Source organism: Xenopus tropicalis, chromosome 7 (genome assembly GCF_000004195.4).
Source record: "Xenopus tropicalis strain Nigerian chromosome 7, UCB_Xtro_10.0, whole genome shotgun sequence".
In the NCBI taxonomy this organism is placed as follows: Eukaryota; Metazoa; Chordata; class Amphibia; order Anura; family Pipidae; genus Xenopus; species Xenopus tropicalis.
Genome location: NC_030683.2, coordinates 115,372,733 through 115,392,607, shown reverse-complemented (window position 1 = coordinate 115,392,607; position 19,875 = coordinate 115,372,733). Strand labels below are relative to the sequence as shown.

The 19,875-nt window shown below is 39.4% G+C and overlaps 1 protein-coding gene across 1 annotated transcript in view; it reads left to right on the top strand.

Annotated features, from left to right (window-relative positions):
• The window catches only part of grin2d (glutamate receptor, ionotropic, N-methyl D-aspartate 2D), a 133,442-nt gene extending 119,241 nt beyond the window's left edge, over positions 1-14,201 (top strand). The window contains exons 12-13 of the mRNA XM_031906599.1: positions 11,857-11,884; positions 11,948-14,201. Of these exons, the coding sequence (XP_031762459.1) occupies positions 11,857-11,884; positions 11,948-13,353 (1,434 nt within the window). The 3' untranslated portion in view covers positions 13,354-14,201. The remainder of the gene's footprint in view (positions 1-11,856; positions 11,885-11,947) is intronic.
• The last annotated feature ends 5,674 nt before the right edge of the window (positions 14,202-19,875 follow it).

Here is a 19,875-nt window from a genome sequence, read left to right as displayed (position 1 = left end):
TAAGATATAATTACCCCTTATTGGGGGCAGAACAGCCCTATTGGGTTTATTTAATGGTTAAATGATTCCCTTTTCTCTGTAATAATAAAACAGTACCTGTACTTGATCCCAACTAAGATATAATTACCCCTTATTGGGGGCAGAACAGCCCTATTGGGTTTATTTAATGGTTAAATGATTCCCTTTTCTCTGTAATAATAAAACAGTACCTGTACTTGATCCCAACTAAGATATAATTCATCCTTATTGGAGTCAAAACAATCCTATTGGGTTTAATTAGTAGACTTAATGTAGGAGATCCAAATTACGGAAAGACCTACGCCAGGTCCCGAGCATTCTAGATGGATACCATACCTGTATCTAGTTTAAAAAAGGGTTGAGTTAACCGGTTTAATATTTTTATCTACCAATGTATGTTCTTGTGCACATCTCTTAGGAACACGAACCTTGTTGTCTGACATTGTTTGCAGTATCTGTGGCAAGAGGTTTAAGCTTAATTAGGGCTCCTTGTTCCCAGTGTGAATCGCGTTTTGCTTGTATCCCTCAAGGATCAGTTTTCAGGATTAGAACAGTTTTTAATATAAATATTTGGTTGGATATGAGGGACCTGGCTATTCTGGTTACATTCAGAAGTAGTGATGAGCGAAACGGCGAAAATGTTGTGCGCCAAAAAAAATTGTCGCCCGCGGCTTTTATTTTGTCGCACGGCTATTCTTTTGTCACCCGCGGCTATTATTTTGTCGCCCATGGCTGTTATTTCGTCGCACGGCTATTATTTCGTCATCCGCGGCTATTATTTAGTCGCCCAGCTATTCTTTTGACGCCTGCGACTATTCTTTTTTGACGCCGGCGACAATTTTTGGATGTGCAGGGAATTTTTCTGCAGCTAATTTTTTCATCCATTTCGCGAAACAATCCGCCAATGGTGAAACGCGGAAATTCGCCGCAAATCCATGCCTGGCGAAACATTTCGCCCATCACTATTCAGAAGTTGTTGCAGATAAAAGGGCTATTGGCAGTCCCCTGGCTGGGGGGCCTTGGGAACGTACCCAAACCTGTGCTGCTCTGTCGCACATTTGTTTCACATTTCCACCGAGCGGAAATCCTTTGGCTAAACCCTACATCTGTTATTGCTTAGCGCTCAGTACTCCTCAGTTCATCTGCATTCATTTCGTCCCCCTGACATGACAGCGATCATGTAATTAACATGCCAACCACATTAGCAGCTGCCTGAAAAATGTGTCTCTTTATCACACAGCGATTTCTCAGGTGATTGCTAGCAGAGTGCGACGGCTCAGTCTCTCTCAATCGTTTCAGTCCCTTCTCCCCCCCGCCACCCTTCCTTCTCTCCCTTTGCATCTCCTTGTTACTGTTTCTCAAAAATTAATGACCTAAAACAAGGACAAACGGGAAGACATAAAAGATCACCCTGAAGAACAGATTAAAGAGACATGAGATTTTGATTTGTTTCAGTATATGACTCATATCCATATCTGGAATACTGTCCTTTGTGTTAACCCTTTAGCAATGAAAAAGTACAGAATCACAAGTTTTATTGTTCCAGTTCACCCATTTTGACCCCGAGTGCTCCAATGTTAGTACATACAAATTTGGCTTGTATACCTGTAGCACAGAGAAATGGTGGTTAACTGAGCAAATACCTACACATAATACCATGTAGTAAAATGCATTGCAGCTAACCCTACAACAACTAAAGGCCCACACAGGTATGGGACACATTATCCAGAATGCTCGGGACCTGGGGTTTTCTGGATAAGGGATCTTTCCGTAAATTGGATCTTCTACCTTAAGTCTACTTAAAAAAATTATTTAAACAGTAATTAAACCCAATGGGATTGTTTTGGCTCCAATAAGGATTAATTATATCTTAGTTGGGATCAAATACAGGTACTGTTTTATTATTACAGAGAAAAGGGAATCATTTAACCATTAAATAAACCCAATAGGGCTGTTCTGCCCCCAATAAGGGGTAATTATATATTAGTTGGGATCAAGTACAGGTACTGTTTTTATTATTACAGAGAAAAGGGAATCATTTAACCATTAAATAAACCCAATAGGGCTGTTCTGCCCCAATAAGGGGTAATTATATCTTAGTTGGGATCAAGTACAGGTACTGTTTTATTATTACAGAGAAAAGGGAGTCATTTAACCATTAAATAAACCCAATAGGACTGTTCTGCCCCCAATAAGGGGTAATTATATCTTAGTTGGGATCAAGTACAGGTACTGTTTTATTATTACAGAGAAAAGGGAATCATTTAACCATTAAATAAACCCAATAGGACTGTTCTGCCTCCAATAAGGGGTAATTATATCTTAGTTGGGATCAAGTACAGGTACTGTTTTATTATTACAGAGAAAAGGGAATCATTTAACCATTAAATAAACCCAATAGGGCTGTTCTGCCCCAATAAGGGGTAATTATATCTTAGTTGGGATCAAGTACAGGTACTGTTTTATTATTACAGAGAAAAAGGAAATCATTTTATAGAATTGAAATTATTTGCTTATAATGGAGTCTATGGCAGATGGCCTTTCTGTAATAAAAGAACTTTCTAGATAATGGGTTTCCGTATAAGAGATCCCATACCTGGACCTTTAAAATACAGATTCCACTGCTGCCAATACACAAGCAATTCCTCACTTAATTGCATTTAAGACCCTAGATCAGGGCTGTCCAGCTGGAGGTCTGTGGAATGGATATAGCCCTTCAAAAGATTTTTATGGTAGTCTGTCTGCTCTAGGGCTTTATCGACTTCACAGTATGGTATCATTATTTTAATATCATTTCGCCCTTAAACATGCTGTATGAAAAATAATTGGCCCGCTACATTGGCACCTAGATCATAGAGAAAGGTATGAACTATGAACAGAACAGGAAAGGCCTGAGATCAAGACTAGATGGCCATTGCATGGAAGTGGATGTGATAGAAACTTCATCAGAAAGGAGAAAATCCAGGACCAAGCTGTTATATCTAATCTACTAAATCCTCCTAAGCCTTTTCCTTTTCCAGGTTTTCAACCTATTCTCTATAATCTCCAAGAAATTATAATTCCCACTTTGGAGTGCAGAGACCTGCTGTTTGCCCCCATAAATTCAGTACTGTATTGATGAGGGGCAGAAAGGGGTAAGCACCCTTGAGCATCATTCTGAGGTTGCAAAGGGGCCCTATAAACCACCTGTCCTATGGCCCTTACCCCTAAAGCTTCTCTCTGCATTAAGCACTGGATTCTTAAATTGAAGCAGAGGGCAGCAATTCTGGGGCACAAGTGCTTGTTAAGTAGCGCTAAGGTGCAATCTACCACTTGAGCCCTGCAGAACAGCAAATTAACCCTTTAGTGGTTCTACAGTTGTACTTAGCATGGTGATGCAAAAACAAGCAAGACCTCCCTTGGGGATTTAATTGCCCCTTTATATCACAAATGAAGACATATAGGAGTGTGTGTGTGTGTGTGTATCTAACCAACATTCTTTTTTTACCCAAAACAGACATTGGAATCATTTGTCTTTACATGACTTAGCATAGGATTACTTATTCCTCAGAGAAAAAGCAACTCCCCAGCAGGCTTCAGGGAAATATCCCCAACAAAACATTATTCCTTAATATAAAAAAGAATCTATATTCCCTGTGTTCTATATTGTGGGCACCAACAGCTACACTCAAATTGCTCTTAGCAGGGTTACTAAGCACACCTGAAAGCACTGTGACATTTATTTAGCTAAATGATATAATTTTGTTTGTTCAGTATATGTTGAATGTCTTTGTTGCAGCATTCGGTTGCCAGCATTGCCATTTAGAAGATGACTTTATAAGAGACTAGAGTAGAAATAACAACATGACGTATCAGTAATGCGTTCTTCTTGCATTGTACCTGCATTTGGATGGCGGCGTCCATGGTGCGGCAGGAACGTTCAGTTTAGAGTTACTCGCACTAGTGGGCTTTAGGGACTCCCAAAAGATATCAACTAGTTATATAAGAACCATACACTGGTGAGTCCATTCTCAAAACCGGAGGTTAGGACAAACTGACTATACAGTTTCCAGTAGGTTGGGGGGGGGGGTATATTTTTACCCCCACTTTACAACCCTTTACCTTGCTTCTTCACACATAATCAACATATTAATATTAATATTAATTACATTTTTCAAGTACAGATATAGAATATATTACCCAGAATGCCTGGAACCTGGAGTTTTTTGGATGAGGGATTGTATCATAATTTGGATCGCCATACCTTAAGCCTACTGAAAACATTTAAACATGAAATAAACCCAATAGAATTGTTTTGCCACCAATATGGATTATGAAGCTTCGTTACCATCAAGTACAAGGTACTGGTTTATTATTACAGAAAGTTATCTTTAAAGGAGAAGGAAAAGCTAAGTCACTTGGGGCTGCCAAAATGTTAGGCACCCCCAAGTGACTTGAATCGCTTACCTTTTACCCCGGGCTGGTGCCCCTGTATGGAGAGAACAGCACCAGCCCGGGGTACCTGCAGCGCTTCCTCCTTCCTGTATCGCCGCGCGCGCATGCGCAGTAGGGTGAATAGTGGAACTTTAACAGAGAAGTCGGCTTTTTCACTCTACTGCGCATGCGCCGGATTCTCAGTCAAGGCTTAGCGAAGGCGGAAGGAGGAAGCGCATCGCCCCAGGTGCCCCGGGCTGGTGTGGTTTTCTCCTAACAGGGGCACCAGCCCGGGGTACAAGGTAAGCGATTAAAGTCACTTGGGGGGGGCCTAACATTTTAGCACCCCCAAGTGACTTAGCCTTTCCTTCCCTTTTAACAATTAAAATTATTTGCTCAAAATGGACACTGTGGGAGATGACCTTCCTATAATTCAGTGCTTTCTGTATATAGGGTTTCTAGATGATCCCATACCTGTAGTAGTTTTACCAACAAACCATGGCTAATGCAGCGTCGAGCCCAGGCCCGGAGCCTGTGTCCTGTCTACTATCCAAGTCCCATTCTAGGATTATGCATCTCCCTGACGACCCCAGGCCTACCCACTCACTTTTCCAACTGCACCTTTTTTAATTTCCTCTGGGGCTCGACTCCACCCACCGCACTGCGACTATTGAAATCCAACCTATTAGGGAGGGATGCTGTTGTTCCTGCTCCTTCTCCTGCAGGAATCTGGTGAGCTTACATCCGGGGAGGGTCCTGCTCTTTTCCCTGCCCTGAGCCTGTAACAGCTGGGATATCCTGTGGGGGGGGGGGGGAGGAGGTTGTCCTCCTAACTTAGTCATGCCCTGCTTCCCTACCATTTTATTCGGGTCATTGGGCTCTCTTACATGCAGATCTCATTGGGTAAGCAAATTTTTTTATGCACAACAATTTTTTTAGTCACCGATTCGCTGTGAATCCATGCCTGGTGAAACAAATCGCTCATCACTAGTTTTGACACATTGCAAATCTCGAAAAAAAAAAAAATTTCTGTGACTTTCGGTGCTAAAAATCCGAATTGAGGAAAAACAATCCGATGGTTAGTAAATGGCCCCCTAAATGTCTTTTTTTATGGTGACCACAATATAATACTTTATAAACCCTAAAATAAGAAAAATGTATTACCTGAATTGTGTGGGGTTGCAGAAACCTAACTACATTAGTTACAGAGGCGGCTGGAAATATTTACGGTTAGGATACCTTTTTCTTACTAATAACATGAAGGTCCTATTAGAGGGCGCTTGGCAGACTCTGTAATACATGAGCTTTGAGACTGCATCAGCCTCCTCTTCAGATGTAACTTCTAAAGATAATACTTTAGCTGATTTATCTCAACTATGAAGTTTCATGGATAGCTTTCATCCGGGTTTTACAAAGCAATCTCAATGTGCAGGAAAAGACTTAAAAAGATTTGATAGGACTATAACTACATGGAATGTTTAATACGGGTAGCTCTTTGAGCGAAAATATATATATATAGATTTCTATAAATGCATTTTAAAGGATGTTTTTTTCTGGAAATATCCTTCGGACAGTGATCGAGAAGAAGTGCTTCGATAAGCAAATATACTATCTTGAATTACTAACCCCTAAAGAAGGGTCTACCGGCCTACTTTAAAAAAATAAATTAATTAAAAAAAAATATAATAAAAAAAAATAAATAATATGTTAGATACAGGCGTGACCTTTTCTACCAACATTCATGTCTCATCATGGTTGCAGGAACATTTGTTGATGAGGTTAATTAGGTTTACAGTACTGATGAGAGGAACCAGATCCAAATGATCCAATTTTCCTAATGATCATCCCCAGTGCCACCAACACCCTGATTATACAATGATGAGTTCATATATTTCTATTGACAGAGGTGCAACATTAAAAAAAAGCCTTGAAAGAAGGCCAAAGGTGGCCTGAAATGTTGCTGCTTCTGAGGTCTAAGACATGTTTTTTTTTTTTTTTTTTGCAACATTATAATTGACCATAGCAGATTAAAGTCCAAACCAAATACTTGTAGAACAAACTTTAAAGGAGAAGGAAAGTCATTTTGGCTTCCAATAGATTTGCCACCTAGAATTCTATATTTATTCTGCAGAAAGCTTTACCATACCTGAGTAAAGAGCCCTAGAAGCCCCCTTGATTTGTTTACGATAGCAGCTGCCATTTTAGCTTGGTCTTCATAGCTTCCTGCTGCAGCTCTAGCCCTTATAGCTCAGATTACACATTCCTGAGGGTGGAGGGAGTGAGTTTTATGAATTCTTATGGTAGGGTGGAGCAGGAGAAGTGAGAGAGGAGAGAACTGTGTGGACTCTGGCCCCGGAAATGAAGGATTTTTCTGAAAGAGAAAGTCTGATACAGAAGAACATGTTTACAAAAAATGAGACAAGAAATCCTGTGTTTATTTTGATAGAGGACTCTGCAGCATTTCTGTGAGTGCTTATGGCTGTATTTACATAGATCTTTTTGATAAAGCTTACTTAGTTTTTACCTTTCCTTCTCCTTTAACAAATATTGTAACAGGGAGCAAAGTTTGCTATATGTCTAGTATTCCATGGCAAATAGTAGATACTAGTTAGTAGATAAGGAGGAAAGATCACATTAGTTGATATGGGAATATCCAAACTGGACAAAAGTTCATCTTTTATTATATTTCCCCATAAGTCATATAAAAGCCACAGTGAATTAAAAACTGCAAATTGTCACCAGAATAGAACTGTCTACATCATACTAAAAGTTTGACTTCAGAATAAAAAAAATAAAAATAATATTAAAAAAAAAAAAACGTATTGTGAAGGATATGTAGATCCTGGGCCTGCGACAGAACTACAAGTGTGACAATAAAATAAACCGTAAGCTCACGTTAATGAATATGGATGCAGGGTAATATTGATTTCAAATTTCAATTTTCTCTCATGCATTACTGACATTGATGAATAGTCTCCTCTGTTGGAATAGTCAAAGAGAAAGTTTGCATTTCTGCTCCTTTGTTACTGAGCTACCTCATTGTGATCAGAAATAAATATAGCTAAAAAAAGAAAAGAAAACCCTGCTTTGTGTAGACTGCAATTTATTATAAGCATGGTTACAGACAGAGCCCCGGGCATTGCGGGAAAGCTCAGAGGAAACAAAAGATATGTCTCTGGGATGTCTAACCATTTCTTGAGGTCAACCTTAGCTTTTGGGGAGAGCTGTAGGTCATCAGCGGCTAAAGGACCACAACTGAACATTAGAAAACCCATATTCTATAAAGATCTGAATTATGGGAAGGCCATCTCCAATAAAGAGCGTTTTTAGCAAATCATTCTTTTTCTCTCTAATTAGAAAAGAGGTACCTTGTACTTGATAGTAACTAAGCTACCTACAGTCTTATTGGGTTTATTTCATTTTTAGCACAAAGTTGACCCAGAATAGTCTGGTTGCCAAGGAGGAGTCGGGAAGGGATTTCTTTCCCTCTCTAAGGCAAACTGGAGAAGTTACAGATGTGGTTTGTCCCCTTTCTCTGGAACAAGTATTATTAGGCAGGTTCAAACGTTTGAACTCGATAGACATATATCTATTTCAACCTAAATTACCATGATGAGCAAATCTGTCCAGTTTCGTTTCAGCGAAACTGCTGAAAATGTTGCAAAATGGCAATGCACAAGTTTTTTTAAGCAGATGACTTTTTTTTGCATGACCGCTACTTTTGCAATGTGACTTTGACTTTTTCGACAGGCCCACGACAGGCCCACGACTTTTTCTGATGCAACCGCGACTTTTTCCTCAGTCTGCAAATTTTTGAGACAGTTTTGCTAAATAATTCACCAATGGCAAAATGTGGAATTTCGAAGTGAATCCATGCCTGGCAAAAAATTTTGCTCATCACTAGATATAAGTAGTGATAAGTGAATCTGTCCATTTTGCTTCGCCATAAAATCCACGAAACGGCAATAAAATTCACAAAACAGCGAAAAATTTGCGAAACATCTAAAAATTTGTGAAACGCATTCTGTGCAACAAATTCTGCTGCAATTTTTTACTGAAGTTTCGCGAAACAATTCGCCAATGGTGAAATGCGGAAATTCGCTGCGAATCCATGCTTGGCGAAAAAATTCACTCATCACTAGAATTTTGGGGGAAAAAAATGTATTTGGAAAACCCCAGGTCCCAAGCATTCTGGATAACAGGTACCATACCGTACCTGTACTAAAAATATGTATCTCTATAATAAAGGTAATGGGAGTTTAAGAATTGTTATCCATAACAATTAATCATAAAATAGTTTTCAAACAGCAGATCAGTACATGCTACATGGTGATTGGTTACTATGGGTAAACTAAAACTTTTCACCTGTTACTATATTTCTTTACATTTTGCCCTCAAGAGGTAATTAAAGGCCTTCTTTGCCCTGTGCTAAAAATGGACCTGCTACTAATTACAAAAAACCTGGTTTATACCCTGTAGGTAAAGGAAAATTCTATAAATTCAATATATTTTGACAACATATATTTTGACATCATAGACAGCCTGTAGCAATATTCGGTCTATGTAATTTTCCTAAAATAAACCTGCCATTTGACTGAGCCTAAGAAAAGAACTGCCATTGTGCATGTCAATAGCAACACATCAATACTTCATGCTGGGATTGTGGCTATTTTTATCCTGTTTATGTCAGTAAATGATTTGAGAAGACCACAGAAAATGGAGGCGAGGAAATAGGTATAGTAATACTCACGCCAAGGATGGCTGCACAAAGAGTATTTCACTTTCTGTAATGTTTATTCTGGAAAACACATATAGGAACCAAAGGGATCCAATCAGAAATTTGTAATAGGATGCATTGCAAATAGATTTACACAACCAGTTGGCAAAGTCTAAAGGTAAAACCACTGATGTTATCAGGAATGGCTTAAAAAGCAGGACAGAGCGGGCATTTCCCCTGGCACCATCATACCCATTGCTGGTTCTCATTTTTACCCATTCCTATTCAGTCCAGACACCAAACGTGACAAATGCATGGTTTATTTCCCAACCAGAAGCCTCTTCCAAGTCTATGTGGTTGATTTATATTTATAGAAAGAATAAAATTGACATATGTTACAGAAATTGTTGCAGTACCGCTTATATAGCAAGCCATATTGGAACCCATTTTTTATATGAAAGATGTGCAAGGGTGTTTTTGCCCCTGTATACTGTGTTTCTTATTTTTTATAAAAAAAAAAAAAAAAACATTTGACCTGTAACCTTGCACCTTTATATGATCACGGAAGCTCTCAGTGATTTCCAACTGTTCCCTGTATTATAGAGTTTGTTTGTTTTTTACCTCATATTCCCCTATGTATATTGTTTGGCTGTCCAACCTGAACAGGGTGGGTCACAAAAAATCCACAAGCTGCAGTCTATGGTTTTGGGTATCCATGGGATTCTAGACGCTGTAGTCCCAATGGAGCAGGAAAATCCTGATATTTTCAATATACCTTAAACACCTGCTGTGCTATTTTTTCCATTTAGTTTGTTTTAAATCACCCTTTCAACCCTCTCCCCATCTCATAGTTTCCTATGAGTACAGGAAGCTTTATATAATAGGGTTACTGTGAAATACAGTACAGGGCAGCACCTACTAAGATGGTTTCTTAATGACAAGGGAAGGGTCAAGGCACGTGGTCATTTAGATCACTTACAGTGCTTTTCCCCCCAAAAAAGCATACACAACAGTACAGGATGGATGTCAAAGGCAATTCACAGATAAACTGAAGAGAGTACACCTTCCACTCCCTTATAAATTGCACCTCCTCATCCCCCCATGGTAGGACAACAGCTTTATTAACACACTTATCAAAATAGAAATGTACAGATTAACACATAATACAATAATCTTGATAACCTACAGTATACCCCAGGAAGGCTTGCCTACTCCACTGAAGTGAATGGGCCAGCAGCCATGACGCCAGCTTGCACTGTGCTAAGGTGGGCAGGAGAAAACACAAGCATGGTAGGCCTCACTCCAAACACCTTCTTTGTGGGACCATTACCCAAGCAGGATGAGCTGAACTCAGTTAAGCAGGAGGATATTAACCCCTTCAAAAGCATTCCCCCTGCCAACCAACAGTTGGGACTAACCCAATAACTTACTGTGAATACCTAAAGGATGCTGCTTTCCGTGCTGTTAAACTGGATCTAAACCAATTCCTGGCTGTGGTCACCTACCAACCTATCTCTTTTCCTATCTATAATCCTGCTCTGAACCCTTCGGCCTTCCTGCCTTCTCAGCCCTGTCAAGGCTCCCCTTCCTTAACCCTGCGGCATCCATGTAGCTCCATTATTGCAAGTCAAGATGTAAATAGTGATGAGCATATTAGTACCAATTTATTTGGCAAACAATCCTTAAAACCACTGGAAAATTTGTGAAATGGCACAAATTTATGAATCACTGAAGTTAAGGGGCATTTTTTCATGGTGACTTTCCCTGCAAAATACATAGGCGTTTTTTTTTTTTGCTTTGACTTTTTTTGTGTATGCAAAATACTGTATATTGGGTTCTATGGGTGTTAAGTCAACAAATTTTGCTCAGCACTAGCCATAAACACTTCAAAATAGAAAAAAAAAATTGTGGATGGATGTTACAAACTACTTTTTATATAGGCACAACATGACCTTTAGCTATTGTATTCCTTATTGGTTTGGATTTAGCAAATTATCATTCTGCTGACATTTAGTTACAACATTTATGACATTTTCTATTCTATTTACAAGCATATTCCAGTTTTCAACAACAGATCACAGACTTCCTTAGGTTAGAAATCCTAGCGGAAAGATCATGTTAGAACCGTGACTTTTTTGACGTGACTGTGACTTTTTTGATGTGGCCGTGACTTTTTTGACATGATCGTGACTTTTTTAACTTGATTTTTGCTGCAGTTTCGCAGTTGCAAAAAAATTCGCTCATCACTACCCATAATCCTTTGTATACAAAGAATTCTATTATGCAAAACTCTTAGAACCTGGGGTATACTAAAAACATTTTGACTAAAACAAAAACTCAGTAGGATTGTTTTGGCACTAATATAGATCCATGCAGCTTCTCTACCATCATCAAGTACAAGGTACTTTTTAATTATTACAGTGAAATAATAAGAGCTGTTTGCTTAAAATAGACTGTATTAGAGATGGCCTTCTGTTTCTGGATTACAGGTTTCTGGATAATAGACCCCATACCTGTATATGAAGGCAAATTATTTTTGTTTTCTTATTTGCTAAAAGTTATAGAACACAGAGATTCTCAGTCACATTATTGCTTCTACTGACTTTATATTGCTTGTTATACAACTCCTCAATGGTTACGATAACCACTACTCTATATACTGTATATAATATTCAGACTTTTGATTCAATTTCTTTTTTCTCCTTCAGGGCATGTACAGTTGTTGTAGTGCTGAAGATCCAAAGGATTCAGATCAACAGCTTCCAACACTGAACCATTGTTATCCATCCCAGAGGTTACCAGCCCTGCCCAACTCATCTGTTCCGCCACCACCACTGCCTTCAGCACCATTGCCATGTTCTAACTTCATACCAAGAGAAAGACGTGTTGTAGAGAGGTGGCGCCATGCAAGAAGTCCAAATTGTTACAAAGATATTTACACACCTACCCGTTCTGTACATGACCCAAACAATAAAGCGGCTCCTCCTAGACTTCCTCATAAAAATGCATTCTCTGATGGATTTCACCGCTATTATGGGCCAATCGAACCTGAAGGACTATCAGACCATTTGGTCGAGTCAGGGCAAGCATTTGGCAAAGATAAAAAGATGGCATCATGCCAAATGTCACCACAAACTCAAAGGGAACATTTCTTAGAAAACCCACCCTCCTATTTTGCAATTGTACGGGAAAAAGATGCCCCAGAGCCACCAGGGTGGCAGTCAAAAATTTCCAGAGGCCTTTATGAGAACTACCAGTCAGGAAAGGAGAGAACACCAAAGTCTACAGCTGGAGCACGAGGTAGTCGAACACCGGAAACTGCAGCAAAGAAATTCGATCACTTGGGAAGCAGCTACCAATCAAAGGGCACATGTGAAATAGAACGAGAGGTTTATAATAGTGGAGGACCCAGTAGCAGTAGCAATCGCCCCAACAAAGCCAGTGTGGATTTATTTGATCAACCCCACTATAGCGGCCATACAAGATTCACATATGAAGATGAGAGAAGTTGTGGGAGGGACTGCCATCATCGCAGAGATGACATGGACTTAGAATCCCAGCCTTTACTGCATAAAAAATCCAGCCGCTCACACATGTGCAGAAGTCACTCTCATCCCTTAGTTATGGGTGCCAGTAAAAGCAAATATGCTGACCTTTCAGATTCCGATTCAGATGTATGTGAGCGAGACCCTCCTTGTGTAAAAACAGAAATGGGCCATAACTGTTGGTATTCACCAAATTACTTCTGCACATATCCATCCAGGGAACGACAAGCATCATCTGCCCCACACAAGCCAATGAGGTACTGGTCTGTAGATAAGTTAGGCAAGTATCATCAGTTAAGCAAAGAGTATCTTCCGGGCACATGTCATGGCTCTTGTTATTGCAGTAGTTTAGAAATGCTGCAACCTCACTGCCACAAAGAGCCGAGATACTTTAGCTGCTCAGACGAGAAGCTTGAACGACGGTTAGACTGGGAGCACTTTCGTAGTGGTCACTGCTCCTTCCTTCACCATCATCACCACTCCTGTGACTTAGCTCCTATTCATCCCACATCACGGAGTTTAGAGGACCTCAGCAGATGCCACTTGAGGTGCCACAGACACATCTTCTCACCAGAATGCCAACCTAGATCAAGCCACAGCGGAACCCTTTATAAAAGAAGGGGTTCTGCACACTTCTCTAGTTTGGAATCAGAAGTATGACCAGAAGAGCACTCAGATGATTCCAAGACCATGCATATCTAGGAAATGGAAATTATACATTTATGATACTTATATCTATCTATACATACTTTTGAAACCAAAACTTAAAATAACTTCAGCAAGAGTGGAATGACCTTTCTCCTCCTCTCTTACATGGGCCATAATGTTTAATTATAAAGCTAAACTACAATTTTCCTACTAAAGAAGAACTTTTTGTGAAATACAGTGATATTATTACAGCTTTGCATTGGCTGTAAATGTTTTGACGTGACGCATTTTTCCTACTGGCTGGACCAGCAAAAGGACATATTTTAAAATCATCTGATGGAAAGAGCCACTATTTCCCCCCAAACAAATCATACTACTGGCTGAGAGGTGCAACAAGCCGACTTCAAAGGCCATGCTCAAGAGTCTATAGAGTCTATGGTTAAAGATCCAGTTTTCAAGGCAACTTTATTAGCGACATTCATTTGTGCTTGAGAATTAGCATTGAGGACCACGAATTTGAAAAGGTTAAGATGAAAAGAGGAGTAGTTACGGACATCATTTTTCACCCTCTTCTCTTACTTTTTGAGGAAATGTTAAGGGCTTTATCTAGACATTTATAACACTTTTAAGCACACTGCAATAGATTCATTAGTTGTAACTAGAATCAATTAGTATACTAATATAACTGATTAGAAGTAGTATTCTTAGAAAAACCTTTTTTTCCACTGTTGTTTCTTGATCAAGATAAGAAGTCGTCCTTCTAAGCAGCTAAAATGGAATTTTGATGTACAATATGAAGTCAAATACATGAAATTCATCAGTTAGCAGTAAAGGTTTAATATTATTATTGATACTATTTATTTATTGGGGTTTTTTTTGTTTTTTGGAGACAAAACTGTGATACGAAACAAAAATCAAAAATATGTTTTTAAATAACTCCTACCTTTTGCATTGTTCATTGTTTACATGAAGTACGTGCTTTATTTTGATCCATTTGGAGCAGTGTTTTAGAGAATGTCAGCATTTGATCAATTGTTTCAGGTAGAGCAAATCTGTGTGGTGGTAATTCCTTGGTTCCATAGAATGCCATATAATATTATCCACATAAAGCGCATTTTTAACTGAATAATAAAGAAATATGTAGCATTTTTAAGCCATTGGCCTTTCAGGTAAAAATCCATTCTATGAGTTGTTATTGTTGTGCCACCCCACTAATGAAGATCTGAGCCTGCTCAGTGCAAACTGCTTGCACACAACCCCACTAAATGCCCAATGACTGGGCACGTAAGGAGGTTTAGTATATCCATAAAATATAATATCCAATAGAAAATACTTGATAGTTCAACTTTCCATTGTGTAATGCCCCTTTCTTCACCAGGTGGATCATTATCTAGTGGCAGCTATCATTTCTAATTTATGCTTTGCACATAATCAGGATACAATTTTCCCCCAAGATTCCCCAAGATTATTGACCTTTTGTGTTTAGGTTCACTTTTCAAATTGAATTCATCTTTTTGATCATGTCTGTACTTTGCAGCAATGCATTGTGTATGTCTGTGCACTTTTATTACAGAGTTTATTTACCAAGGTCCAAATGTAGTCCTTGATAAGAATCATTTATAAACCACATGTCAATGACCATCACTATAGACTTGTGGGTTACATGTTGACTAAGGTGAGAACACAAGTTGACTGTCAATGTATACCAGTGATCCCCAACCAGTGGCTCAGGGGTAACATGTTGCTCCCCAACCCCTTGGATGTTGCTCTCAGTGCCCCCAAACCAGGTAGTTATTTTTGAATTCCTGACTTGGGGGCACGTTTTGGTTGAATAAAAACAAGATTTCCTACCAAATAAAGCCCCTGTAAGCTGATAGTGTGCATAGAGGCTGCCTAATATTAGCCCTTATTTGGCTCCTCCATGAACTTTTATGAAGCTTGAGTTGCTCCCCAAGTCTTTTTATATTTGACTGTGGCTCACAAGTAAGAAAGGTTGGGGACTCCTGATGTAGATAGACACTAACTGTACCATTACTTTCCATTAAATAAAACAACTCTACAACACAGATTCACAACTTGAACTGCTCCAACCAAAATGTACATAACAAGGTTTGTTACACAGAAACAAAATTATTCTTTTTTTACAATATCCTAATTGTCTATTTAGCACTGTGTCCCCTAAGTGCCACACAATTCTAAAAAAAAAAGTCCTATTTTTCATTTTTTAATATTCTAATGACATTTTGGAAAGAAAATCTTATGAAGCTACAGTATATAATCAGGGATTGCATCTGAATGTGTCTAATGGTGTATCGTTCCTAGATGTAATGACTAGTAACTCACTACCACGTGACACTAATTCATTATAAAATAGTAAACAGGATTTATTCCTTTTTTGATCAGTTTGGCATTATTGATTTATGCCGTACTGTTGTTTAGGAGCAGACTTTGAAAATTCTAGCCATGTGCCTAAAACTGTAAACCATTTACAGGATCCGTGTTTAATGCAATCAACTACCAAAACGATAAACATATACAGCTATAAAATGCCATATAATGTAATGTTTTTATAGACATGTCCGATATATCTCATATAATTATTAACCAGACTACAGTGAAATAATTGGCGCACTTGGAATCCCATTAATGTTGAAGAGAAAAGTGATGTACAATGCTGTGCCACTTCAAGTATCCTCCATCTGGAAGGTGCACTTAGCCAGCCTTTTTATGACATCCTATTGATGATCTAGAAGAGGGGCCAGGCAAGTCAGCAGATTAGACTCTTTAAAGAAGTAAGTACAGGCAAACTAGTAATCCAGTTTTTTTCCATTTGTCAATTATCCAATAAATTAGGAGAACTCAAACTTTTTAAACATTGGGCCAGCTCATGGTCTCTCAGACTGTAAGGGGGCCGGACTGTAGTCCTCAAACTACGCCCCCCCATGTCCTCAAACTATGGCCTGCCCTCTTCTGCGTCGTCCCACTCCCTGCAGGGTTCTCCCACTCCCCACTGCGTTCTCCAGCTCCCTGCTTCCCCACTCCCCACTGCATCTTCCGGCTCCCTGCTTCCCTGCTCCCCACTGCATCTTCCGGCTCCCTGCTTCCCCGCTCCTCACTGCATCCTCTGGCTTCCCTGCTCCCCACTGCGTCCTCCCGCTCCCTGCTTCCCCGCTCCCCATTGCATTCCCCCGCTCCCCACTGCATTCTTCGGCTCCCTGCTTCCCCACTTCCCACTGCGTCCTCCAGCTCCCTGCTTCTTCGCTCCCCACTGTGTCCTCTGGCTCCCTGCTTCCCCACTCCCCATTGCGTTTCCGTGCTCCCCGCTGCATTCGCCAGCTCCCTGCTTTCCCGCTCCCTGCTTCCCCGCTCCCCACTGCATCCTCCGGCTACCTGCTTCCCCGCTCCCCACTGCATCCTCCAGCTCCCTGCTTCCTCACTCCCCATTGCGTTCCCCCGCTCCCCACTGCATTCTCTGGCTCCCTGCTTCCCCACTCCTCACTGCATCCTCCGGCTCACCTACTCCCTGCTGTGTCCACCAGCTCCCTGCTCCCACGCTGCACCCTCCGGCACTCTGTTCGCCCGCTCCCCGCTTCGTCTGCAGACAGGTAGTAGCCAGGGGTGAGGACGCGGGGGGGGGGGGGCAGGTAAATTACCTTGGGAGGCCATTTCCGGCCCGCGGGACAGAGTTTGAGGATCCCTGCCATAAATGGACCTATTCTTGAATTATTGTGGCATCAGATTTTGATTCACATACATTGGTTTGTGCTCCCTTTGACTAGTCAATGTAGTTGAGTTAACTGACTCAAAGCTGTATGAAGGGAGAGAGATTGCTGAGAGAGGGACAGTAAAGAGTGACTTGACTATTCAGAAATGGTACAGATTTTTCAATTGATTATATTTAGAAGTTCATATTACATTTTCATTTTCACCATAGTTTCCCCTCTAGCCAATGAATGTATAAATAAACCAAGTTATATGGATTGGCTCCATAGCTACATTTAACCATTGGCCTAAATCATAGAGAACTTTTAAAACTTTTCAATGCCATTTGGTGCCCAAAGTTGTATTCCTGCTCAGGGAGGTCTAACAGCATTATCGGTATCAGGATCTCTCCATGAATCCTGCCATGTAAAATGACTTGAGACCTAAAGATGGGCAGCCCTTTAATTTATAGAGAGGCAAAATCATATTTAGATTCCATGTATCCATAACCATTTTAATGCACAGTAATAAAAAAAACTCCAAGATTATATCTCTGCAGTTAATATGTAGTATATTTCTAAAAGGCCTTCTCCCAGCCTACCAAGACTGTGTGAAGGGATCAGTTGCAATAGTGCTATAGTATACAACTTACATTCAGACCATGATATCTGATTCCTTCACACACCAAACAAGTAGATGACTGCCAGATTGGACTGATCTGGTTGATATTTAAAAACATTATCATTAGTGATGGGTGAAATTATTCGGCAGGCATGGATTTGCCGTGAATTTCCACGTTTTGCCATTGGTGGATTGTTTTGCAAAATGGGAGACAAAATTCGTCATGTTAAAATTCGAAGCGTGACAAAAAATTGTCGCCCACGTTAAAAAAATGACACACGTCAAAAAAAGTTGCATGCGTCATTTTTTTTGCCGCGTGACATTTTTGCCATTTCGTTAATTTTTTTGCCGTTTCGTGAGTATTTTGAAAGATTCGCCAAATCAAAACAGGACAGATTCTGAGTGAATCTGCCCTGTTTCCCGTAGTAAAATTCGCGAATTGGCAAAAAAATTCACAAAATGCACATGACTTTTTTGTCGCCCACATTTTTTTAGATGACCGCGCCCATTTTTGATGCAACCAGGTGCAATTTGACATGATCGCAACTTTTTTTGCTGTGTGACGAATTTTTCTGTGGCAAATTTTCACAGAAGTGTTGAGAAACCATTCGCCGCTCGAAACCATGGCGAAATACGGAAATTCGCTGTGAATCCATGCCTGCCGAAAAAATTTGCTACTCACTACTCACCACTTATCATCCAAAAATGTAAACTTTGCATTTAAGGGCCAAATAATACTGGTATAGTTCTATGGTGTCTCGGCTTAGACTATGAACAAGAATTGGCAGGATGTTCTTCTTGCTGCTGTGTTTGACTATTTCCAGTGACCTGTGAGAGGGAATTAAAGATATCGGGGGATAAAGAACTGTGACCAATAAGATTTTATAAAAGACTGGAAGTGTAAACGTCATTTACAGAAACTTTCGAAAAAGAGCAATAAAAAATGGTACCCATGCCTGGCTAAACATTTCACCCGTCACTAATCATAACACCATAGTCTCCATAGTCTTTAAGTCAATAGATGATCTTGAAAAGAATTAACCATCAACCATGATATTTTATTGTCACGTTGACGTTGCCAGATGAACCCCAATAATTGCCTGTAATTTCCCCATTCCTGTTTTCAATCTGGCTTTGTTCAAGGCTCCTACATCTCCACCTCCCAACTAACTATGGAAAAAAATATTTGAATGCAAGTCCTATAATTTGTCATTTTTTTCAAAAACTAAAATACATTTCTCTTAAATTGATCTTTATTTCCTTGTTTATTTAGATGACTATAATCAAAAAATATGGGGTTTTTTTTGCAGTACTGTTATGATATTGTTAGGTTTGCTTTTTCATTACAGAATAAGTCAGTTTTAAAACTACTGTTAACATATATTATTATAACAAAAATAACTATCCGTCTGAGGAGAAGAACTTGTGCAGATGATAACTATCCACTTGGCCAATAAAAAAAAATGATTGCATGTCTTGTTCAGAAATGTTTTGTAACGTTCCCGAGGTTAGAACTATTCACGACAAAATAATCTTTTCTGTATTGGAAACAGAAATCTATTGTAGCTGTGGGCTACTGCCGTACAAACCATTTTTATAACTAATTCTGGAATTTAATCTCAAGAAGGTAAAAGTCTTAAATAAGCAGTTGGCAGCCATAGTCTTTGTTAATTATGTGTTGCTCGGTAACAAAAACGAGAACTTTTATGATTTTCTTCGTCAGGAACAACTGCTTTAATAGCTAATGATTTTACATGCAGGGACTTATTATGCTCTTCCCTGGCATGTCCAAGTACAGATTCCTGAAGGTTCCATTAGCACATTATCCACTAGACTGTTTACACTGTTATTTTCTAATGTTATTTACATCATAGGAACTTTATGAGCATCATGCACAGTACAAGCCTTATATTAATGATATATTTTTTATTATTATTATTATTATTATTATTATTATTATATTTATAAATGTACATATATATATACACAACAATGCCTCGTCCTCTATAGTATAAATCTATACTAATTCTATATAATTCTTTAAAATTAACTTTTAATTTCATTTGATTACAAATTGCCAACATATACCAATTAAATGATAAGAAATTTTAACTTTGGGACAATATACTTGGACTTTAGTTTACTGCAGCTATCATTATTGGGGATTAGCGATGAGCGAAAAAACACCGACAAAAAAAAAGACGCGGGTGA